Below are 25,741 nucleotides of genomic sequence, written 5' to 3' on the forward strand. Positions count from 1 at the left end.
TGGCGGCCAATCATGTCAGCTCTCTGTCGGTGAGAATCTTTTGTCAAATAAATGCTATTTTCTTGACTATACAGTTTGTTTTAAATTATTGTTTGAATAATAGTTCATATATTTTTGCTTATTATTTAAATGAATATTAATTTGTTACATATGTAACATACTAATGTGCTGAGCATCTGCAGATGCAGAGTGAGGCACGCAATTGTCTTGCTTCATGAGGGAAGGCAATAGTGGGACCAAGGATTCTGAGTTTAAGCACACTTCAGCTCCAAACAATATAATCTGTGATAATATAAGCCTATCTGTAATTCATTTCTTGTTGCATGGACTGTTTTTCATAATAAAGGATTACCTACAGATCTGTGATTTTATTACAAAAAAAGCAGTACATAGAATTTCTTTGTAAATTAAGGTAAAAGAATAATGGTTTCCCCCCATTCTACGGTTTATATCAGGGGTCTCCAAACTTGTTCAAGATGAAAGCTACTTTTAGTTACTAATTAGCGCAAAAGGAACCCAGTTTTATATGAAATTTTAAAATAGCAACTCAGCAAGATGTCTTACTAAATAGCTAAAAAGGTAGCTTGATAGTTAGCTAGAAATGTAAACAGGTAAAAAACTCCAAAGGACTAGATAGTTTGTTAAATGAGTTAAAAAAAAACAACAACTAAATGGCATGATACAAAGTTAAAGAGAGCTCGATAGCTAGCTAGAAAGACCAATTGCATGATTGGTCCATTCCTGTTTGAATGCGCCTATCATCTCGCTATTGTATTGCCCTGCCCCCTCGTTACCTGTACCGATTTGCACCTGGAATAGGCAATTGGTAAACCTCAAAATGACAGACAGGAACATATAAAAATGTATTCCTTTTTTGTATGTGTTTGTTGTTTTCAAGGCTCGCCTGTGGAATTTGTGGAGCCCCTTGAGTATGTGACAGTTCGGAAAGGCGAAGAAGCCAGATTGCGCTGCGATTTCCGTTCTGCCTTCGTTCCTGTGGCCTGCTGCTGGATTTTCAACAGAGAAAAGGTCTCAGAATTTGAATTTTCACATTCTTTTTATGGTGTAATATTGATTTGCTACAAGCCTATGCTTGGGTTGATTCTTGTCAATTCCAATTAATATCATTTACTCATATATGACTTTTGGGGTGTATGTTTGATACCAGGGGCACACTCTCCCCACGCAAAGGCGGATGCAGTAGTGATGGCAGTCTGGACAGCGCACATGCTATCACATCCATATAATGTGTATGTCAGCGGCCATTAGTGTGGGCTCTGCTGTCCCTTACAGCACACAGTACTGCGTCTGCGTTGGTCCCCACGGAGGGAGTAGCCCTACCCAGCATATCCCTTTGTTGTAGCGATGGGGAATTCTGTCTCTTTTTCGAGGAGTGGCACTAAGGGCTCCCAAGAGTCTGTTAACATGGGTATAGTTGCTTTAATCAAATATTACCAACTATTATGTAACATTATGCACAAAAGGGGGGAAAACGGCTACAAAAAATATTCGTTTTGTTCAGTTTGACATTATATTGAGTTACGTTATTCTTTTTTGTACAAATACAAGGATATTTAATTGTATCAAAATCAACACCTTTTTTTGAAAGAATTGAGGGGGCGAAAAGTTCACTGGGAGATATTAGAGCTTATCGTAGTGTCTAAACACTTCATGAAACTGTCAAATGAGTGTTTATAAAAAAAAAAATGTTTTTGTTTTTAATAAAAGTTGAATACCGTAAATATGTGCGATGCGTTCTATTTTCTGGCAATTCAACATTGTTACCAATAACTACACATTTTCTGTAGTATACTATGGCAGTTTATAGCAAACTACAAAATCTGCCTTTTCTTTTAAAAGTGAGAGCGTGGAAATGTTCCAATGGTCCTTTTTTTTGTGTTGACAATGTTGACTATTCCTTGGTTTATGGTGCCTTAGTGCCATCTGCTGGACATTTGCCATAATAGCAGGTTTGGTGTACAGTTTTTAGTGCTAACATTGTAAAATGACCACTTTTGACTTAAATGGCGCTACTAAAATGTCAAAATATAAACTTTATGCTTTAATCAATTCTTAAATATGATTTTCAATGTTTGACAGCTGCTTATTTTTGGGCTGTTTAACTCGCCAGGAATAGTTTTTTTTATTGTGCTGCATCAACTGAGAAGTTTTTAAATAAAATCCAATTTTATTGGAATAGTAGTAATCCATTGCTATAATGTATAAATGTTAGGTTTAAGTCCCCAACATTTTTAATAAAACGCTCTGGAAAAAAAGAAGACATAGAGAATCGGTCAATGAGAATTGGTTATTTTATTAATCATTATAATGAGAGCGGCGGAGACCGGGCTGTTACAAATCTCCTCCTCACTCTGAAGAAATCTCCGATCCTTCCCTTCTTAAGGTTCGCACTGTTGCTACGCGGAGTTAATTACTCTTCTTTCGCACGGCCTGCTTTCCACCCGATGATGACAGGTGGCCTCTGTCCTACTTTCTTCTTAAAAACAACTTGAGTTATTGCATATTCCAGATCAGGGTGCACCCACTGGAATGTGAGACAGACTGAACAAAAAACAACTCATGGCCTTGAAGAACAGCTTACGGCTGAAAACCCTACAAAAAGGGCTGAGAACACTTATAACATATTAATGTAAACTGTAGGATAAATATATGTATATAATTCCAACAATAACCTTAACTTTTTATGGTTTTACGGTTTCACGGATTAGCATTGTGTTCTGCATTCTGACTGGCTATTAATTGATAGCACAGTACTTATTTGTTAAAAATTAATAAATTTAAAAACTTTTTATACAGTACTTTTATTAAACAATGAGCCTGCAAAAGCGTTTGGTTTCAATGTCCAATCGAGTAGTTGTAAATAAAGGTTTCTATTTGACAGATTTTTCCTATCAAAGGTTGTTTTTTTTTTTTTTTTTTTTTTAAACCAGGGATTACTGTAGTTGATTATCAAATCCCATTGTTTTCTAAACACTGCATTTTTGCCACTAAAAGGCAACTGATACTTGTGGTAACTATCATTTAAGATTCAGCAGTACTTCTAACAAATTTAGTGGGATCCAGCAGTGACGTTGCATAATGTAACCGTTGTAGATCAAAACACGTTTTCCTATTAATATGAACTGAAATGGGATAAATCTGTTCCAAGGACATTAAATAAACTGCAACTGCCCTGTAGGTACACAAATGTTCAAAGTCCATAAATGTACCACATAGTATAAAAATGAGAAATGGGGCAAAAAATGAAATTGCTATATCAGTTGAGAATAGTTTGCAAAACTGAAAAAGAAAAGATGTAGTCAGTTAAATGTTTTGGCACGCTTTTCCACTCATTGTGCCAGTTCAGTTGCTGGACACATAAAAACGATCCAGTGATTGTGCGGTCTAATTCTGAAAAATGTTCCCGATAGTTTTGAACGCACATTACTGCTTTTGGCTTTATAGCGGTGTCTTTTTTGTGATAAGTCTGCCGTTTTCCCAACTGGCGAGGGGTTGCTTAATTTCTGCCGTCGATATAGTTTTCCGAAGGCTTTTTTTCATGTATCAAAACCGGAAGCATTTTTCAATCTTCACGTATTGGCATCCCACTTTCATCTTTTACTTTTCGACCGTACGTGGAGTTCTGGCTCTTTTCTCCATGGCTGGGAACCTAAACATGCAATAGGCGGAAATGAAATGAGCTCTGGTGACTTAATGGACTAAACCAGGGGTGTCAAACTCCTTTGAGCTCAGTGGGCCATATTGTAGGAAAAAAAATCTCAGATCGGACAAGTTGATTAGAGAGGGGGAAGAATGGAGAAAGGGTGTGAGAGAGAGAGGGAAAAAAATGGTGAGAAATGTGTGAGTGGAAAAGAGCAATCAATTGAGGGGGGGGAAAGTATGAACATGGAGAAAGGGAGAGATGAATAAACACAGCTCTGGTTGCTTTGGGACATCCAGTGGACTGTAAATCACTTTTTTTTAGTGCTTCTCGGTGATATCTTATGGGCCAAATTAAAACTCCTGGCAGGCCTGATTTGAGCCACATGTTTGACACCTGTGGACCAAACCATTTAGCATTGTAATGCAAGGGGGAGTTGCATAGCTCTCACCGAGCTGATGAACCGCGCAAGTACACACAATGTCCTGCGTGGCAGTCACTGACTTTGGATACAAGAGAATCGATCGTGTAACCAGGATGTGAACTTCGAATATCGAAAGATTCATAGAATGAGGTACCACCAGGGGCGATTTTAGGCTCAGAAATTTGGGGCTGCTGAGTACCCAGATCAGGGTTGGACAAATTATGGCCTGCGGCCCATCAGGCTTCATTTGGCCTGCCAGACTAAAATGGTCAACTTTGTCTGCAACACTAATACTTGAAAATTACTACAAACTAAATATCAAATTTAGTGCTTGAAAACGGGGACCAAACCTATTATTCTGTCTTCATTCTGCTAAGATGAAATACTATTGCAAAAATACAACAGTAATAGTAAAATACTACGAAAATAATTGTATGGAAATGCCTCTACAGTAACACTATAATACAAAATACAACAGTAATACTACAAAATAACCACTGTAAAAATACTTCAAAGAAAAAGTACGGAATACTGTAAAATTCAGCTAAAAAAAATACTGCAAATTATACCAAGAATATAGCACAAAAATAAAACTGCAATACTACAAAAATACAACTAGAGTAATATTACAAAACCATCAACTATAGAAATTCTCCAATGCGGTTCTAGTAATCAAATGGGCGGAACCATTTCAAGCCAGTGGAGTATTTCTGGAGCTGCTATAATTTTGGGGGTGCTTGGGTTGAATTTAAGGATGCTTAAGCATTCCCCAAAACAGGCTGGTTACACCCATGGGTACCACTGTATTGATTTTTGTTTTGTTTTCTTCAGGCGGTTTTACCAAACCCAAGGATGTCTGTCAGCAGTGATGACACACAAAGCAACCTGGTGATCTCCGAGGCACACCCAGAAGATACGGGTTCCTACACGCTCATAGCTCGCAACCGATGCGGTTCTGCCGAACACACGGTCTCCCTCAGCGTTCTACGTGAGTATCCGGCTTCGAAAAACGAAACCAGAGTGCTCGATTACCCCCTAAACCTTTCTAAAAGATCGCCCTGACCCGCCTGCGTCCCACCCGGTGATCTCCCAGCTGTCAGAAGACTCTCTGGTCCTCTCCTGGACGGGTCCCAGTTTTGACGGCGGCACTGCAGTGTTGGGTTACATCGTGGAGGTCCGGCGGCAGGGCGCCGACTCATCCGGAGACTGGACGGAAATAGCTGAAAGGTCTAAGAACACCTCCACCCAAGTCAGCTCGGGCCTAGAGCCCTACGGGAAGTACCGATTCCGGGTGCGGGCCTACAATGCGGAGGGCATCAGCGAACCCAGTCAAGAGTCGGACTGTGTCACCATGGCAACTACGAGTTAGTTTATTTGGCATTTAACCCCTTAACGTTCCTTTAAAATTTGCCTGAAATCCTAATCAGACGTACCGACAAGTTAATTGAATGCCGTTTTAAACCGTTTGGAGACAATGGATGGTTTTGGTCTCCTTTGAAATGTACCCCTCTGAACTTTGTCCCAAACTGTAAAGTACCCTATTTTCTTGACCACTGGGCGCAGTCTCCATAGCTGGTTCTTTTTTTCCAATTAACACTACAAAGGACGAACCTGCACGATAGGGTGAGGGTGCCCTGTGCTTGCATGAAATGTTTCCCCTTATGCATACAAGGTGCAAATGCTCCCTACTTCACTGTTCTATTGTATTCTCCCAAAAATTAGATTTGAACATGTTTTAGTAAAGTTTGTGAGAGGGGAAATTTTTTCAGCAAAGCACAGACAAGCATACAAGTGTGCGTATTTAAACATACAGCGGTAGCAAAACTGAGTTTAGTTGTGGTATTTATGTATTGATCACGAAGTAAAACGCACAGATAAAAACTTTTCGTCATTAGATTTTCAGCGTCCCCCACTTGCAAACCTTTGTTTCATTAATCTTCAATTAAATCAACCAGCCGCGAGAAATGTTCTTCCATGTAGAGTAAAAATCAACACCCTATTGCAGATGGAAAGCATTCATTGGAGGAAAAGTGAGATTTTGGATTTATTATTTGGGGGGGTTGTCATCTCTGTCCTGCCTCTGGTAGCACAATCATTTTCAAATTATTGGATAGCGTTCGCATCCATGAGTACTTCAGCTAACAATGCAATGCATGTGACATCTCGCGTCCTCTTTCACGCGGATATGATATCAAACAGTGCTCAAGTCACAGGAAATGCATAGAAGATTAACAATCTCACTAAAACATTGGATTTCACACAAAGATTAGTCTTCAATATGACTTGGCCTGCCTCAAACCTGTGACTTCCCCGTCGCCGGGAGGAAGCCCATGCCTAAGGCCACAGAGTTGTTCCGCCGCTCTACATGAGACGTAGGGTCTAATGCAGGATGGGGTATGCCGTACAATTTGAAGAAAATCAGACTTGTGCGTGTGCCTGAAAAATACAGTAATGTGAGCTGGAGCACACAGAAATAGGTTTTTATTCTTGCATGGATTTTTTTATTTTTTATTTTATTTTTTGCAATTAAATGCCTGCAGATTAGTGCACCATGGGCATCTTGGCTGTAAAACGTGTGACACAATAGATCAAAGCCTTACCTCGTACTTGGTCCAATTTGATCACAATCGAAAAACTGAACATTGTATTTCACACGTTTTTCTAATTGTAAATATTGGCGTTTCCTAAAGTGGACATTTGGAGATGACCGGTTTAGAGCACTAAAACTTTTGCAATGGTGTATTTTACTCTGGCAAAGTTTTTTTTAGACATTTTTGAAAGTGTTTTAAATTGACTTCTTTCTACGACTAGCACTATTGTGCACACTAATGCATAAAAAGTTGCATAAAAATGAATCACGAGTAGCGTTAAACAGGTTTATTTTGGGTTCTAATTTGCATACACTGTTTATCGTCGTAGCATTCTCCTCAGGTTTCATTAGCTAACCAATGTGTCAAATGATTCAGTTACTACTGACTAAAGATATTCAAAGGTAAAGGAAGCTAAGTCCCTGGACCGCGGAGAAAAAGCCTGCTATTGGACGAGAGTGGTGTCAATCAAATGGTCAGAGGCTAACTGCCATATTGGAAATCATTTTACGGGCTGTTTTTTGTAAACGGGCGAAACAAGACAAGGAACGTCCTACATTGAATAAATTCTTTCAAGCGTTTTTTTTTTATATCTGTGTGCATGATGCGTTTCGGAGTAAATGTTGTACACAGTTCTATTCACTGGACGTAACATATTTGCATGACGTGCTCTAATCAGCTGACTGTGAGGGGACGTTATTGATAAGCTATGTCTGATTTAGTTTTCGGGTATCTTGTTTCAGACTGTTGGTGATGTTTCTGTGATGAGTAGTTTGAAATGGTCATATCTTGAATCCCAAGAGTTTAAGCTCTCCAATGAATGTGGCATGTGTCTCAGTAACTGGTGACATCATGAAATTGCGCCTTTGTTTATCAAGTCTGATGGCCCGCCGCTGGAACATTAAGGGGTTAATCATTTCCGCATTCATCTTTCCCAAATGACCCATTCTTGTTTGTTTTAGAAGATAAGGAGGACAGGGGCCCTCATTTCAAAGTTGTGATAGAAACAAAATGTGAACTTCAGGACCACTACAATGTCCATGAGAAGCTGGGAATGTAAGTGATTCAGTACAAATCTGGAATTTCAACAAACTATAACTGATGTCTTCAATGTGGTTCACTAATAACACAAGTAGCCTTCAGACAGGTTTTGAACATGGGTCAATGATTTTTATTTTTAGTTTTTTTTTTGTTTCTTCCCCTCTTAGGAAATTTGATTTCTAATTGGTTTGAGATGTGTTGCATAGTTTGTGTCCTTAAAGTTTAAAATTAAAGATTTTCTCATGTATGGGTTAACAATGCCAAACTGAGTTCAAAGAGCCATTAGAAATGGATTTCCACTGTGCCTATCTGCTTTTATTATTGGTGGGATTGTTGGGGGGGGGGGGGGGGGGGGGCTGAAGTGAAGCGCATACTTGGGGTTGTCTGTAATTCTGGGATGAAATGGTGAAAGTAAATGACTGTTTTAAATAGTCTGTCAAGCCCCCAAAAAGTTTTTCTGAGCACATCTGAGATGCGTAGCATTTTGACAGAGGCTGCAATAATTTCCGCCAGAAGATGGTTTCAGCAAGTCGAATAATTTTAGGTTAGACACCAACTTTGTGGTTGACTGGGCTTATTTTACTTCCAATAATTACAACATGATAAAACAAGTTGTTAGTTTAGGCATTGTTATAAAAGTGGTAGCCATTCAAGCCAATTGGTAATAAAGTTTTAAAAAGGTTGTTAACTCCTTCGCTATAATACAATGATGGTGGTAGATTTTGGGGACAGCATCTACAGTCAGAGATATCCCTTTAGGGGCAATGATTGATATTTTAAAGTCGTTACCACATGGCCTTGTGAAATTGTGTCCCGATTTGCTATTGTTGGCTATCGATCTCATATCAACTCAGATTAATCAGATTTTCCAGAGTCTTCGATATTGGACTCTTCTCGTTTCTACCTCTGCTTTTTTACTTCAAATCGTCAGACGCTCAGCTGGATCTGAAGGAATTGCATTTGCCATGGATAAGTGAAAATAAGAAGCAGGAGTAAAAGGGTTGATAATGATACCTTGAATCCGAATCTCCTAAATCAAACTGTTGGGGCTCATATGATTGGACAAAATAGAACTTTTAACTACAAAATACTTACATGGCAAATACACTGGTGACCCTGTGTTTTTCTTACTGATGCGTGTTTCACATTTAGATGAGGTTATTTCAAATGGTTGAATTTTCAATCTTAGAGGGCAAATCATGTGGTAACAGAAAATTCTGGGCAGCCTGAGTGAAACTGTTGGCATACATATCTAATAACCAGTTGATTGCTAACGAAATGTGTTTAATTTGTCCTCTGCAACCCTTTTTACTAGAATGCTTTCCTTGTCTCAATTTATCTGAGCTGAAGCCATTATTCTTGCTCTCGCTCTTTCTCTCTTGCACGTGCGTGCAGTGTCAACTACAATGGATTGAAGGTGTCACACCAACAGACCGCATTTTTTTGCTGAACGGCTTTAAAGAATCCTTTACATGGAAGTTAATTTAATAATGTATGCATATTATTGTGACACTTTATGATAAAAACCCACAGAAGAAACTGTAAACAACAGCCGAGCACAGAACAATTTAATTGGTAGAGTAGTGGGGCTAGGCGTATCTCTGCGAGCACACTCTTGCACACGTCCACTGCGGTGAATGAAAATGCATACATGCACTTTTCTTTTGAAGTTGTGACATTCTTACAAAAACATTGAATTTAGGTTTTGAAACAATTATTTACTGAAAGTCAATGACCCTGAACCATCTTAAGTGGGAGGGAGTCAGTCAAGTTGAAAGCTGAGTATTTGTTGATAATGGGACACAGGCTCTGGTATTTCATAAATTTTAATCAAATTTAGCATCACAAGTGAAATTAAATGTGTTAAGCTTTTGTCTGTATAGATGGTTTTATTGAATGTCTTTAAAATATATATATATATATATATATATATATATATATATATATATATATATATATAAACAGCTCTCCCTCAATTAAAATATTTTGCTTCTATAGCTCTTCAGGTCAAAAGTTCCCTGCACAATAGGATAAGAAAATCCAATGAAGGTCATTTGGTACCTTCTATTCACATTGTTCTTTATTGCTGCTTATTTAAACCAGGGGCAAATTTGGTGAAGTCTTCCGTTTGTCCCACAAAAAGTCTGGTGACGTTTTTGCCGGGAAGTTCTACCGGGCCAAAACCTCAAAAGAGCGCCAGGCTGCCCACCAGGAAATCGAGCTGATGAACTGCCTCCACCACCCCAAACTAGTTCAATGCCTGGCAGCTTACGAAGCCCCCACCGAGACAGTGATGGTCATGGAGTAGTAAGTAACCAAGAAATGTTGGCGCTCCAACCAGGAATTATTTTTTATTCATTTTTTTTTTCTGGCTTAGCATTGCAGGCGGCGAGCTTTTTGAGCGCATTGTGGATGACAACTTTGAGCACACAGAGCCCACCAGTGCCGGCTATATGCGACAGATCCTAGAAGGCATGATGTACGTCCACAAGCAGAACATCGTCCATCTGGACCTTAAGCCTGAGAACATTGTCTGCACCGACCACACTGGAACACGAATAAAGATCATAGACTTTGGCCTGGCAAGTAAACTAGGTGAGGAAACTAAACACCCCGGGGCTTGGCCTGCTTAGAAAATCGGATATGTTGTTTGTCTCGTTTATTTTTGTCCTCCTCTATGGTGTCTATTTGTGTCTTCTTGGGGGTATTGCACAAAACCAAGATAAGATTAAGCTGGGATATGTTCTTTTCCTTCTTGAATTTAGCCTCAAGTCTGTTGCATGAAAGCAGGTTAGTTGAGCTCAGTTGGTAAGGAGATTTATTCTCCACAATAAGATTATCCTCAGAAATATATCTGGCACTTGTGTGACAAATGAACGGGTTTTATAGCATTGCCATGGGCCCTTGATATGTTGCAATATTTTAATCTGCATTAAATTTTTGCATAGGCTTTATCGCAATGTCATTACAGGTGTGGTGTATAGTTTGAGGTGTCCTTAAAGTTTAAAATCAAATATTTACTCTTCTGTAACGATGCCCAACTGAGTTCTAAGGTATGTGCTCGCTTCACCTAGTGCTTTTATCATCTGGCCACGGTGGGGAGAGGAGAATCGTATCACGCATGTGATAGGGGTTTTCTTTTATTCTATAGTGAAAGTGGGAAAAGGACTGGTTTAAATGCAGTCTAAATACTGACTGGAAACCCCCCAAAAGATGAGAGTATACTCATGCAGGCACAACAAAAGTAGCTGCAAAGAATATGGCACCAGCAAGTAAACTACTTTGAAGTTGTATGCACTACCTTTTACTTACTATAATTGCAAGTTTTAATTGCCAAGCTTGTCAAATTGCCATCAGAGCTTTGCTGGATATGCATATTAGTTTTTGATATTTTAAAGAATAAGGCAAAGATGTTAACAGTCTTTGACAAGCGTATTTTATATACAGGAACAACCCCCATTCATCTGCTCCCTTCGTCAAATAGAGAAGTTAGTTCTTTTTAAATGATCAATAAAATAAAGAAAAATCTATGACAAAATAAGATTTATTGTTCTTGTCATTGATAATATAGTGGGCATTGTTCACAATTATTTTAGACATAGAACTCCAGGATAAGTTCCTAATAAAAGACTAAAGAGAAAAACGGATTAAAAAAAAAATGTAATTGCTGCATTAGCTGTGAATCAAACCAGGGCCTCTTGCGTGGCAGGCAAAAACATACCACTGAATATACTTCAGTGTGATCTACAGATGACATATATTCTAGAATCTAGATTATAAAAGGAACCTTCAAAATGTTTGAAATATTTTCATGCATAGGGCCCCCTGAACTTTTTGGGGCATACAATTAAAACTACTGTAAGGCAAAATTCTACTCGTGCGAATTTCTACTGCGTCATTCTAATTTGCTCCAAACAGAATTTGGAATGTCCAAAGTTGATGCAGGAATGGTAATTGGTTCCGTCCAGTATACAAGGGCCATGGATGAAAACAAACTGCAGACCCCCAAAGCACACAGCAATTTGATAGGGAGGGCAGATCCCTGCACAAACGGCAGGCTTCCTTCTCTCGCACGCGCCCACTGTGCTTAAAGGGAAATACAACCTTAGACTTGCTTGCAGTATTTTGGGACATTTTTACAAAAAAAACTGCTTACACCTTATTCTGAAGCTATTTTAATAAGAAAAATGGTGGTCAAAATGAGCCTCAATAATCTTAACTGTGGGAGAGAGTAAAGTTTATAGTGGTATATTTATATTGGACACAGGCTGTGGTATTATTTCATACATTTCATCTTATGTCCCAGTGAAATAAAATGGACTGAAATATTGACTTTTGTCTAAAAATATATGCAGTGGGTCTCTACAAATGTTTGCTATTTTGGTTAAAAAAGTTTCCCAAAACACATTTTTGCAATATATGCACCTTTATCTTCCAGAAAGTGCTTGTGTAACCTTAAACCCCAAGGAGCCATTGTTCAGAAACCGTAAAGGACTAGGGGTAACACTTAATTTTCTTATCCGTGATTCCTGGTTTGATCACGATGTCCATTTGTAGTAGCTGTGAACTTCAAATATCTACAGCCGGCTTGGCATAACCACACCTTTACATCCTGGCTCAGCAACAGATTAAGGCAGTGCTTCTCAATTTCTGTCACGAACCTTCTCTGAAGAAAATCTTTTCATGCCCCCGCCCCCAAATCTTTTTTTTTTTTCACTCAAAAGATTGATGGGGACAAAACAAAGGTCCTTCAATATTGATGGTAATCTATGCCTTTCAGCACATTATTGCTTGAGAAAATTCAAACATCAGTACGATTGGGTTTTAATGTCTGACAAGATTTTTTTTTTTTACATGACAAAGGTGTTTGCCAGTATCAAAGCTTACTCCTTACCCCAGGGGTCTCAAACTTAAGTGACTTGGAGGAGCTAGGGTCTGGGTGAGGTTGGACCACAGAGTTCGATACAAACCTTCCATTATTCTCAAATATATTTTTTAGATTCCCTACACAAAACAAGATAGAGGAAAAAAAACAATGTATAATAAATTGATCAATTATATTAAGGTTGGACTTAAAGGGACAGTGCCTCCTACTGGTAAAAAAAAATCATTGTAAAAAAGTGAATTACACTTTATGTCCTAATTTTAAAGTACAAATTTAGACTTGTGTGTATATGTACAGTTAACATGCAAATGTGTATAAAAATTTTACTTTTGGGACCAATCTTGGAAAAGTGATTAAATTTAAAGTTTTAAAAAAATCACAGGGATTTTCTAGTTTATTACACAACAATGTGGTGTTGTTTTGACCAAAGAACAGGAAGGTTAAATATGTATGAATATAGATGGTATATAAATTATTTTAACAATTTATTGACCAATTAAATTAAAAAGCAGAGTTAATTCTTTTCAAAAACTCGTCCCGCCTTTTTGGAACAACACGTACGTTTTTAGACAATTATGTCAGGAAAACGGATGAAAAATCTTGTTTAGTTATTCTGAAGGGTGGCTGCACACACTTGAGTAGAATTTGACTATTTTTGATATTCTCTATTCAGCTTTCGTGGGAAACCTCCCCCCCTACCTGTATGTATATCGTTCTGTTTTGAGTCACCTGTACATATTTTTTTTTTTTTCTCGTGCCACATAAAGAGGAGGGAAAGCCTCTGATGGTGATGCACGGAACGCCAGAGTTTGTGGCCCCTGAGGTGATCAACTACGAGACCGTGGGAGTGGAGACAGACATGTGGAGCATCGGGGTCATCTGCTTTATACTGTAAGTCAAAATATCATGTAATACATTTTTTTTTTCCTCCCTGAATATGCCTGCTGGAAAATACTCTTTGAAATCCTAGAGGGAATTCAATTCCCATACTCTATAAATAACTGGGCAAAGGCACTCACATCTTGGCTTGAATGGCAGAATTCAATCTGCTAACCCCTGTATTACACCAAGGACATGGTTTAGAGTCGGGGTGCAGACTTCCACAAAGGCTCAGGGGGCCACATTTGGAGCTTCACCTTCATAGTTGCCCCCCTTTTTAAAGTTAGTGCTACATTGAACCCCTGTAGGGGTCAGCGACCTAGCCCAGAGTAACATATGACACCCTGATTTCAAAAGCCTGAATTTAGTTCAACACGAAATATACCTCCATTTATGGTGCTAAAACACATTTTGGCAAATAACCTACCACAATAAAGGGCTTATTTTGAGTGTGTTCACTTTTAAGTGAAAACTAGCACTTTGTTATATTCTATTATGAAAAGGCTCTAGCCAAGTGGTGTCAACTTTTCAGAAAGCAGGCCATATTTGGTAAGCTGAAAATGTAAGGGGGCTGACTATTAAGCCTGGCACTCTTTGAACCAGACATTTGTCATTGGCCATTCCTCTCAAAAACACTAAGCCGCGTCTGGCGCATCTGTATTTCCCTCACCGGCTCACAGCCACATGGTTTATATCAGCTCATGTCACCAACCAACATAGCGACTATTACATTGATTACAAATGGGTACATTATTAACTAATGCGCCGGAAGAAAAGGCAAATAGATCCGACGAAGCGCTAAGCCATGCCCACGATAGTTGCGGAGCAAATGGGGCGTGTGGAACAGCGAGTGACTCTTTAGTCAAAGTCATTTCTTTCTTATTATGCAAACTTGTGTCAAGACAGTAGAAAAGGGTCTCAATTACAATAAACTGAGTTATGTATTAACTTGTAAAAAGGCGCTAATAACCGTGTAAGAGTGGTAGCATCTATGAGGAAGTAAAAAGTGCTTGTCTTAAAGTAAAAAGGTAAACTGAATTCTGTTCTGAAGAAAATGTCTATTTCCAAGAGTGAATCGTGTTTGAGGTGGTGCGTCTCAATTAAAATCTGTAATTTGTGCAAGCAGGAGCAGTTTTTATTAGATATTCTCATTATTACACTATTTTTATTCACGGTGCAAATTGGCACGATGAGGGGGCCAAAGCTTTTTGATGTATCTGATAATGAATCTAAATGACAGGATCAGAACGGAGATTGGACCCACTTGCGAGCGTTTCTTGGTTATATCGGGAAGAAGGGAATGAATGAAGGATATACGCGATCGCTGGTCGCGGGTAGCAGGTTGCTTGGACGCGGAAGTGGTATTTCCGTGGCGAGCGGAAAAACAGATCAGTAGCCAGGACGGGGGAGCAAAAATCGTGGTTGAAATCAGAAAAGGGGTTGGAAACAGACGGGAATCGGAACAGGTGAGTCGGGGTCGAAAAATTGCCTAGCGTAAGTTGAGGTTCGCAGACGGACTGACAACAGGTGACAGGAAGGTGGGGGTTTAAAAAGTGACAGGGAGCCAATCAGCATCTGAGGCAGTTGGCGCCAAAGGAGCAGGCCTCGCATCAGTAATGATGACACTAAATTTGAAGGACTAAATGCATTTAAATTTGTTGGAATTGTTCATAGTTTACATGATCGATGTAATCGTGACTGCTGGTATTCAAAGTTACTTTGACAGCGTAAATTGAGCTAACAAAGTGAAGCAAAACTTTATATGGATTTTTTATGGAAAATTTAAGGGTGCACATTATACACCAATAGGGTATTTTCACCAAATCTTTCTCACCTTTTTAAGCCCCGACTCGTTTTCATGCCGTCTATTCTAGCATCAGTGTCTGATAGCGTATGGGGGTGAAACTTATTACCGGAAAGCTCGAGGAAAAGATAAGGCTATTTATTTAAAACAAATGTATTTAACAAACCACATACACTTCCATGCATACATTTCCCTATAATGCTCAAATGTGCAAGAAGATAATTGCCAAATATCTGTAAAAATCAATGCATTTGTAAAAATACGTTTTCAATACAAAAATAAGCATTATTTTTCTTTTTCGTAGTTTTTATAAAAGTGCATATTTATCCATTTACTATAAACTGACGTAACAATAGCAAAACGAAAATGACAGTTATAATACAATTCCCACTTATAAAATGCAATTATAATGACGGTAAGTATCTTTATACTGTATGTAGACAAGTCCTTAGACTTATGAGTCATTTTTGGGGAGGAAGAAATTTGTTTTATATAGAGGTGATATTGGTACAAATGGTAACTTGGAATATGAGTATCTGTGACCATACAATAAATCTGCCTGGAGCAGAATGGGCGCCGCCAGGCTGTATTCGCCCAAGACTCACCACAGGAAGCAGTGCCTCAGCGACCTTTTGTGGTTAAGGAATCTGTGAACCTAAAAATGATAACAGATTTACTTTTCCTTCTAGGCTTAGCGGAGAGTCGCCTTTCCAAGGAGGCAGCGACGCCGAAACCTTCGCACTCGTCACGGCAGCTCGCTACAGTTTCGACCCAGAGGGCTTCGAGGACATTTCGGACCAAGCCAAAGACTTCATCAGCGGCTTACTGAAGAAAGACCGCAGGTTGGTTGGAAGCATGAGGACACGTCAGATCCTCTAGGTTTTGTTGGTAAATGGGGACCAGAACCACCCACAAAAGGTGAAAATCCGCATAGTGTCGCACCTTCATACAAGTCCCTAAAGGGTTAAACTTAAGCCAAGAAGACATCGTTACTGACTGAGAGTACTGTATACTATAATTAAATTAACATTTATAGATCAACAAATATTAACTGTTGGGTTGATCACCTTATCTGGATAAAACATACGATGAGACATATCATTTTAACTCGTGAGATCTAGTCTAAGGGCCCGATTCTTATTTGCCCAGAACCTCAACAGCTCCTCTATTACAAACCAGTTGTTGGGGGGGGGTTGAGAAGCTTTACATATCAAGGGAGCACAATCCTAAAACAAGGAATATCAAACAGACTGGAGTAACACAAACATGCCAGGTCGAGTGGTTTTACAAGGTGATACTCTTTGAAGTAAACTGTTTCTATAATGCTCATTGTTTGTAGTTCATGAATTACACATTTACAATCCTGTCAATAAAACACATTACAGTGGGACTTCGCGGTTCCACGTTGCAGGTCTAAATAATAATAAAATAAAATTTAAAAAAAATATATATTTTTAAGCATTTTTGAAGGGGCATCACTACTTCGTGGTTCCACAATTGCGGGTTCAGAGCTTCGCAAGTCTAAAAAATAATAGAAATAATTTTTTTTTAAAAAAAGCCTTTTTTTTTTTTTTTTTTTTTTTTTTTTTTTTAATAAATCATTTTTGAAGGGGCGTCGCTAGTTCGCGGATTTTCACTTTTCGCGGGTGGTTTTGGTCCCCATTAACCGCAATAACTGAGGGATTACTGTACATAATTGCAGTTTAATGAAGTGTTTTTCAGATTCAGATCTACTTTATTGTCATTCTAGTACACGTGTATACAGAACGAAATGTCGATGCATCTGACCCCCACAGTTTCCTTGAATGTACAGATATAAATAAAGTTGTATTGTATTATGGCTACGTATAGTATTTTACCATAGTGCAAGAAGAGTAGCTAACCAGATGTGCAAAATGGGCAGTCAGGTTAACAAGTCAGGTACACAGTAACATTAACGCTGTAATTACAATAGTGCAGAGAGCAATGTGCAAGGAGTGGCAAGCTATAAAAAAAAAAAAAAAAAAAAAAAAAGTGAAACAAAATTAAAGGGCTTCTCATTTCAGTGTACGAAAGTAAAAGAGCGTCCGGGTAGCTACGCACTAGCATTAGGTGTCTTTGGATGGAGACAGACCTCCGTGATGATTAAAATAAGTCCCGTATGTAGTGATTTTCCACGAGTTTTTGATCCAGGTCATCTGTTTCATGTTATGAATAACGCTGTTATATGTAACTGCATTATCTTTTTCAGTAACTGGGTAATCAAACTTTTACCACTGTTACACCGTTAGTGATACTGACGGTCAAAAGTGTTGCGCTCGCCAACAGCAAAGTGTTTTCTGCTCCGAGTCACTAATATCAGCTCATGTCACCAACCAACATAGCGACTATTACATTGATTACAAATGGGTACATTATTAACTAACGCGCCTGAAGAAAAGGCAAATGAGGGACGAGTTTTGACAGCACCCAAACCATGTAGTTCCCTTCGAGACGCTTTTTTCTTATGATTGGTCAATATGCATTTTTCAGGAATTCTGTGTTGTTGACTTTAATACGGACCATAAAAAGGTTAAAAGTTTAATTTATTTTTTAGTACATTTGAAAATACTTAAACTATATTTCCTGTGGTTTTCAGTGTTCATATTTTTTTTGTCTTTGTTTTTCCCCCCGGAGATTCAGTCTTTCTTGGCGCCCAAATTCTACTGGTCTTAATCTTACCTTTTAAACTTTTGCGCCGCTGGTGGCCGTTACAAAAATTCCATAAATTGGCCGCTTCACTGAATAAGCTGCAGGGCTGAACATTTGGGGAAAAAAGTAGCGGCTTATAGTTCGGAATTTACGGTATATGTAAATCGCTATACTTGAGTAGATTTGTGAAGAAGCTGTACTCTTACTGTTACATTTAACCACGAAGTTAAATCCCCTCTACGTAACTATAGCTCTGAAAGGTTCACTTATATTGTCAGAGACCCGTTTCCTTTTAGATTTGACCAGTGACCCAAACAACCACCAGGTAGCACTTGTGGGCAGCGTTGCAAACGTTTTTTTTTTTCCTCTGGACTGTATGGGCAGTGTATATAGCTGTAACCTTAAATATATATTGTAATCCAGAGGATTCAAACAAATACACTGACTTACTATTACAAGTAATTGTTGACTGGATGGACTTTGAGTTGAAGGGTGGTTTCTTAAAAAAAGACTATAAATAAGACGTTGCTAGATGCTCAGTACTTGAGTAGATTTTTCAAAAAGTACTTTTTTTACTCTCACTCAAATTATTTGCATGACTACTTTTTTACTACTTGAGTCATATTATTCAGTATTTTAAAAGTTGGTTACTCTACCCATGTTTGCTCCTACTTTCTAGGAGTAGAATGTCGTGCATCGAGGCCCTGGTCCACCCCTGGATGGCCTCCTTTACAGCTCTAAACCGCAGACCGACTAAAACCCTTAGGAAAGAGCGGATGAGACGTTTCCTGGTCAGGTGCAAGTGGAAGGTAATGGCTAAATATATATATTTTTTTTTCATCAGGGCTATTTACCAGAGTGCTTACCTAAAATACATGTTTCTAGTAAATTTGATCATTTTAATATTGTCAAGTCATGTTTATTTGTTTAGCCCTTAATCACAAAGAATAATTCAAATTGTTTGTGGAAATTAAATGACACAATTTTAACATCTAGTTCACAACATATTATGAATTAAATTTTTTCAGTTCCAATAATTGACATCAGTGTTCCAAATACTGTGCCACAAGAAATTGTCCAATTTTATTCATCCATCCATCCATTATCTACACTGCTGGAGCCCATCCCAGCTGTCTTTGGGAAGGGGACACACTGAACTGGTTGCAGGGCACAGACAGACAACTCACTTGATCATATAAAAAAAAAGCCTGTTTGTAACTAACATTGAGAAGGAAATTAAATGTTTTTGAGATGAAGTGTTTGAGGAGTATGTTGGGAGTCACAAGATTGGATGGATTGAGAAATGAAATTGTGAGAGACGACTGTAGTAGTGGAACTGAGCAAGCGTGTTATGAGGAGCGAATGTTGGAGGATCTACAAAGCAGAAGCAAATGGAAGAGACTAAGAGGAAGGCCGCGATTGCAAGGATGGATGGTGTTATGAGTGCACTGCAGGAAAGAGGTCTAAATATAGTGGATACTAGAGCTCTTGTTGGTGATAGGAATTAGTGGAGAAGTGATGTAAAAGGATAGTGGGATGTTTGGACGCGTTCTAAGGGATGGGTAGGGCACCTGTATAATGCGGCAGAGGTAAACCAATTAAAGCTGTCTGGCCCTGCTGTTGAACAAAAGAGTGTGTTGTCACCCTGACCCGAGTGACATGGCCGCTTTTTTGTGTCCCGTTTCATTTGGAGGGGCGAAAGCATGACCAACTTAGGTGCCTAACTTGTTTGGGTGTTTGGGCGTTTCGGTTGGCCATGGGCCAAAACTTTTTTTTTTTTGCTATTTTTTTTCCCTTTATATTTTCTTATTGTATGTGTTTGTCTTGCTGCCGGTCACCCCTCTTGAGGGATATGATCAAGATGGATGGATACGGTTTCTAAAATGTGTTTTATGAAATGATCTGCATTTATATAGCGCTGTTCAAGTCACTAACTTCCCAAAGCGCTTTACAAAATAGCGGCCTTGCAGCCATATAAGGCGCTAACCTGCTTATGAGGGTATCAGGGGTTCAGTGTCTTACCCAAGGACACTTCGACATGTAACACGGACAAGCCGGGATTTGAACTGGGATCCCTTGATCCCAAGATGAGCGCTCTACCTCCTGAGCTAAACTGCGATATTCCCAACACTGGTTATGACAAAGACCAATATGAATATTTTTGCACCAGTTGGTGTCATTGGTAGTGATGACTTTTCTTTACAAACTTTCAGAAAACTGGCAAGGCAGTCCTGGCCCTGCAGCGCATGACCAACCTATCCAACAAGCCAGACTCTCCTGGCAGCTCCTCAGACGGTAAGACCGCTAAATGCCATGAAGCTAAAACTTGAGCTCGGAAAACTATGAAAAAGGAATTTTGGTGTGTCAAGCATTTTTATAGACTCCGATAAAATACAGTTTCATACATAAAATGACACTACAGTGGCCCCTCAACATACGAGACATTTTTCGAGCAAAAATCTCGCCCGATTAGAAGAGAAAATGCAGAGAATTTCCAGACGTTACCACTAGAGACCGCTCAACCACCAGCATCGTCTCGTCCCAGTAGGCACATGCGTTTCCTGCCATACAGACCTGATCCCGCGATCGTGTGTTGTTTTTTTAATGTGGCTTTTTTGTGACCCCAGACGTGTTTTAGAATAGTGTTGCGAGTCGAGCTAAAACGGTAAAAGAAAGTGAAGAAAATTCAACACAAACAATAAAAAAGGCAAAAAGAATACTCCTGAAATGTACTTGTGTAGTTGTAGTATATTTGTAGTTAGTTGATGTGCTAAAGTTAAGAGTTTTAGGACGTTTTTTTGTGTCATGCAGATTTCTGGTTAAAGTTGCCTAGTAGCAGTTTAAATGAGTTAAAATTTGCAGCATATTTAAAACAGATGTTACTATTAATAGAATAGATTCTATTGAAAATGCATTTTGTGCAGAATATTTCATTGGTAATATACTGAACAAAGGGACCCTAAAACCTTTTTTTTTTTTTTTTTTTTTTTTTTACTTCACACCCCCCACACTTTTTCCTACTCTTTTCCTTTTTAGTCTTGATTGTTTTCCTTCCCCCCCTAGCTTTTCACTTGTTTCTTCTTTTGTCCTAGTTTTTCCATTTTTCTGTCCTGTTGTCATTTTTCTCTCTTCCTTTGTCTTTTTTTGTTTCTCTCCTTGTTTTTATGTGTCTTTTTTCATGTTTCTTCTTTTTCTTAAGTGGGTTTTTTTTTTGCTCTCTCCAAAGGTAATAAGATGCCTTTTGGTCACTTTGTCTATGTATTTTGACGTCTTCCGTTGTGCTTTTAGCACTCGTTTTTGGTGGCACAACAGGATACAGTGACATCTAGTGGAAAATATACAATGGCACTTTCTACTTTCATATTAAGGCGGGGGCTCCAAACTATCATCCTGGGGGGCAGTGAGTTCAAGACCCCTGCTCTCGACACAAGCTTGAATTAATCGTATGTAGAAGGGCCACTGTATATGGAAAAAGCAATGTTTCCGGATACACAGCACATAAATCTGTTTTTGAGCCCCAAACGAATTGGCATTCATACATTGTCACTTGAAGTTTCCCTACCGTGGCTTTTTGTCTGAATCCAGAGCCGAGCTGGAGCCAAGAGGCAGAGGAGGCCATCCGCTCTCTGGATAAGCAGCTGCACGGTGAGCCTCGCTTCCGGGAGCCCCTGAAGGACGCCAGCATCCCCGCCGGAGCCACCGCTCATCTGGCGTGCCAAGTAGATGGTTAGAATGACTCCGGGCGCGTCATTAAATACCAACCGGGAGGCTAAACAACGAAAATAATGAAATTCCTTAAATCTTTTTGGGGAGAAATATTTTGATTGGAGTGAATATTTTAACTTGGATCCCATAACGAGCTCGGTATAGCTTTTTCAAAAACAGTTTTCCTTGAGACAGAATAAGAGTTAAAAAAAACAACAAATGTAACGAATGCAGCGTGGTAAATAAGCCACTGCCTTACAGTGGTTCAGTTAATTTGATTCCTAGCCCCGTTCCTCTTTCGCTCAGCTAATGTCACTTGCGACGTAGCGGTGGAGGCTATCATGTATTACGGTGAGAGTATGTTATACAGTGGTTATGTTAAACAGATATTTTACCACAAAATACCAAGATCTCGTTATCATTGATAGTTATTGCATGGTTTGTATGGGTGACTGAAATCCTTAAATGCTTGACTTTTAATGTTAGGTTTTCAAAGTCAGGAAATGATTGAAACTATTACATTGCCATATTTCTTGGAGGTCTGACTATAAACAATGCAATAAATTTAGAAGAAAAAAAAGTGTGTTAAAATGACGCCAGCACACCTGCTCATGTGGCTTGTCACCATGGCGTTGTCATGTGAAGTGTCACACTCCCCTACTGGTCGCACCAAAAAGGGCTGCTCTGTTTAAGAAACTGGCGTTTCCTGCTCACAAACGGCTATTTTTCGTTTTTAATGATATTACCAATAACAAGAGAACATTATACCAAGATATTTAGTAATTAGCAATTTCATGTTTTGCAGGGGATCCTGCAAAACATGACATGAATAAATCAAAATATTCACAGATCTACAAAGGTCGAAACGTACAAAACAATTTTAGCTGCCATTCATAAATCCGGTGTAACCCACCTCAAAAGATTCATGGGCAATGGTTCATTAGTACAGCAGTCATGTTGGGACTGAAGAGGTGGTATGTTCGATTCCCGGCTCCTTAGAGTTGACTCAACCCCTAATGCCTCAGAGTAAGCAAGACGACGACCTGCATATCAGTGTGTGTGAGAAATGTATTGTAAAGCACTCTAGAGCTTTTCAGTGACTGGTAAAGCGCTACGGTGTTGTTCAAAATAACAGTGCAATGTGACTAACCCAGAATATCTCAGGTTTTTAGAGTATACCTTTTTATGGTTACATGTCAGAAAAGTTGCCAGTAAGTGCAGTAGATTCTCTGGAAACGAGGCCCATCATTAACACTAAGCACACTCTGAATTCTGTGTAATTAGGCAAATGGTTTGAAGGAGTGTTTTAAAAAGTGTCTGCTGTTGACTGTAAAAAATCAAAACTATTTGGCATTTCGTTCTGTGTACACTGTTACAAAGAATGACAATACAAAGGAAATTATTATTATTTCCAAAAACAGGTGGGTATTAGCAATGCTAATATTGAGTTGCATGACCAGTATTTTTTAACAACTGCTTCGCATCTGTGTGGCATAGTCAACCAACTTGTGGTACCGTTCAGCTATTTTACTCCATGATTGCTTAACGTTTCACAATTCATTTACATTTCTTGATTTTGCTCAACAAACAACATTTTTGATATCACCCCAGAAGTTCTCTCTCAAATGTTGAAAGGCCCTTTTTAAGGGCCTATCCTCTTCAGCATAAGGCAAAATAACTTTTAAGTATCTTGACATGCACAAACTGATACATGATCCCTAGTATGTGCTAAATGGGGCCCAAACACCCGAGTAGGAGAAACATGCCCAGACCATGATACTTGCACCACCAGTTTTCACTGTCTAATGTGTAATGCGATTTGAATTCAGAATTTGGTGGTTGTCTCACAAACTGTCTGTGGCCCTGGACCCAAAAGACAATTTTACTTTCATTCGTCAACAAAATGTTTCTTCATTTTTCTTAAAGACTGTTTTGCCATCATGGAGTTGATCATTGGCTGAGCCTTTGCCATTCTGGTAATTATCCGGTCAATTTTAATAGTTAGCTTCAGTTTTCTTGGTGTCACTGGACCCATTTTGAGGCATTTGAAATCATTTTAGCTGAACAGCTAACAATTTTTTGCATCATTTATAGATGCTTCCCTCTTATCAACTTTTTAACCAAGAACCACCGTTCTTCAAAGCAGTGTCTTGAACGAACAATTTTCCTCATGCATGTTCAACCTGTGCTGGCTTCATCATCCTTAAATAGGCACCACTCGATCCACACCTTTTTTTTTCGTCCCCAAAATCGAACTCTGACTGGTTGCCACACTATATTTTTTTTTTAAACACACAGGCTTCAGAATATGGTTATTATGAATGTTGGGTCTATTTTTCCGAGAATCTACTGCACCTACTGGTGACTTGTCTGGTATGTAACAATAAAACGTGTACTAAAAACCAGAGATATTTTAGTTATTTACATTGTACTGCTATTTTGAACATCACTGTATATAAATGCAGTCTATTTACCTTATTTTATTCTACCCACCAGGTTACCCTCGCCCAAAAATCAATTGGCTCCAGGATGACAAGCCGATCGCAGAGTCGTCACGCGTGAAGATGGATTACAAGGAAGACGGTTGCTGCTCTTTGGTGCTGTCAGAGTTGGAAGCGTCGGACGCGGGGGTGTACGTGTGCCGGGCCAGCAACCAATCGGGTGCGGCCTCGTGCTCCGCCCGACTCAAAGTGGGCACGTGAAGTTTGGGGGAAAAAAAGCACTTATTCTTACATAAAAAAAAAAAAATGCCGTTCCTAGGTCAATGTTTGCAAGATTCAACACAAGTCGAGAAGAAATTGTACATTTTCTTTTGCATAGTCCATTGTTTAATGTGAATCTTTTTAATAGTATTCGTAAATAAAAGCTTCATTTAAAAGATGTGGAGGTCCATGTTTCTGCATCAGTTGAAATATTTTCACAAGCTGTTATGACATTTTTCTTAAAAATAAAACGTTTCATATTGACCGATGTAAAAGGTCTTAAATTAATAATTAGGGGAAACATTTTACGATAAACAATGCACTTTTAGCAAGGGTCTTGAACTCAATTTACTTGGGGGGCCGTCAGCTAAGGTCTGGGTGAGGTTGTGCAAAATTGGGTTTGCGACAAAGGTTCATATATAAACATTTCCAATGTTCTAAAATATCCAGGGTTCGTACACCTTTTTAATGACCAAATTTAGGCATTTAATGTTATTTACTTTTTTCAGTACTTTTAAAGAAATCCAGTAGCAATCAAAATTTTTTTTTCACCTGACTAAAATCTCTATTTTAGATTTTTCTTTTAAGCTGTCCCCGTTTACAATCTTTGTCAATGGGCTGCTATAAACTGACATGAATTCTGCTGCAAAAATGCACCCGCAGCTAAGCTATGTCACACTTGTTTACAAACCCAGATAAAAAGTATTGTATGTATAAAAAGCAGAAAAATGAGCTATATTTTGACTTCTTTAAATATTTATTGCCTCGAAGCGGAGTGCTATAAATCTCTTGACTGCTGATCTTTTACCAATTTTAATTCCTATAGTTTGCATGTTGTTCAGAGGATCTGTCTAAATTGGTGAAAACTGTATTGTAAATGGTTAATCTTTTTGCATTTTAGTTTATAGCACTGAAATTAATATTTTCAATTTTTTGTTTTGGATTTTCAGGAATCTGGTGTTCGACTTTAAATCTGTTCAGAGTGTAAAAAGCAAATTGTTTTAAAAAAAAAAAAAAAAAATCTAAATATTCTAACATATATTTTGTTTTTCAGAAATCCGCTGCAAAACATGAAATTACTAAGGTCAAAAGCACCGGCTTCTTTCAGGAAGCCGGTTGTCTAAATAAAGCTGTCCTCTTGGGTGCAACCAGTAAGACTGTTCATATGACTGAAAGCTGGCGTGGTGGTATTTTTACGCACAACTGCCAAGGAACATGGTCATGAATGATTTCAAGAACTTCACCCAATATTTTCACATTTACCAGACATTAAACAAGGATCTGTACGAACCCTGAATATTACAATTGCAAAAACAAAAAATTGATTTTTCATTAGAAATGTTTTTAGTTATGTTTAGTGTCAAGGCACCTGAAATAACAAA

At 38.7% G+C, this 25,741-nt stretch overlaps 1 protein-coding gene across 2 annotated transcripts; it reads left to right on the forward strand.

The window, feature by feature from the left end:
• Positions 1-834: 834 nt before the first annotated feature.
• Positions 835-24,537, forward strand: LOC148346911 (myosin light chain kinase, smooth muscle-like). 2 transcript variants are annotated; one of them, XM_088323934.1, is made up of 12 exons: positions 835-1,029; positions 4,917-5,073; positions 5,138-5,449; positions 7,639-7,729; positions 9,818-10,021; positions 10,092-10,309; positions 13,367-13,490; positions 15,972-16,124; positions 18,632-18,761; positions 20,166-20,247; positions 21,538-21,678; positions 24,154-24,537. In XM_088323934.1, the coding sequence occupies exons 1-12, from the start codon at positions 862-864 to the stop codon at positions 24,357-24,359; spliced, it is 1,986 nt and encodes a 661-aa protein (XP_088180060.1). In that variant the 5' UTR covers positions 835-861; the 3' UTR covers positions 24,360-24,537. The 2 variants fall into 2 exon arrangements, with proteins under 2 accessions (XP_088180060.1, XP_088180059.1); XM_088323933.1 differs by having other exon boundaries at positions 836-1,029; positions 7,636-7,729.
• Positions 24,538-25,741: the final 1,204 nt, after the last annotated feature.

The sequence above is a fragment of the Urocampus carinirostris genome, chromosome 19, assembly GCF_059441175.1.
Source record: "Urocampus carinirostris isolate Australia breed hairy pipefish chromosome 19, RoL_Ucar_1.0, whole genome shotgun sequence".
Classification (NCBI taxonomy): domain Eukaryota; kingdom Metazoa; phylum Chordata; class Actinopteri; order Syngnathiformes; family Syngnathidae; genus Urocampus; species Urocampus carinirostris.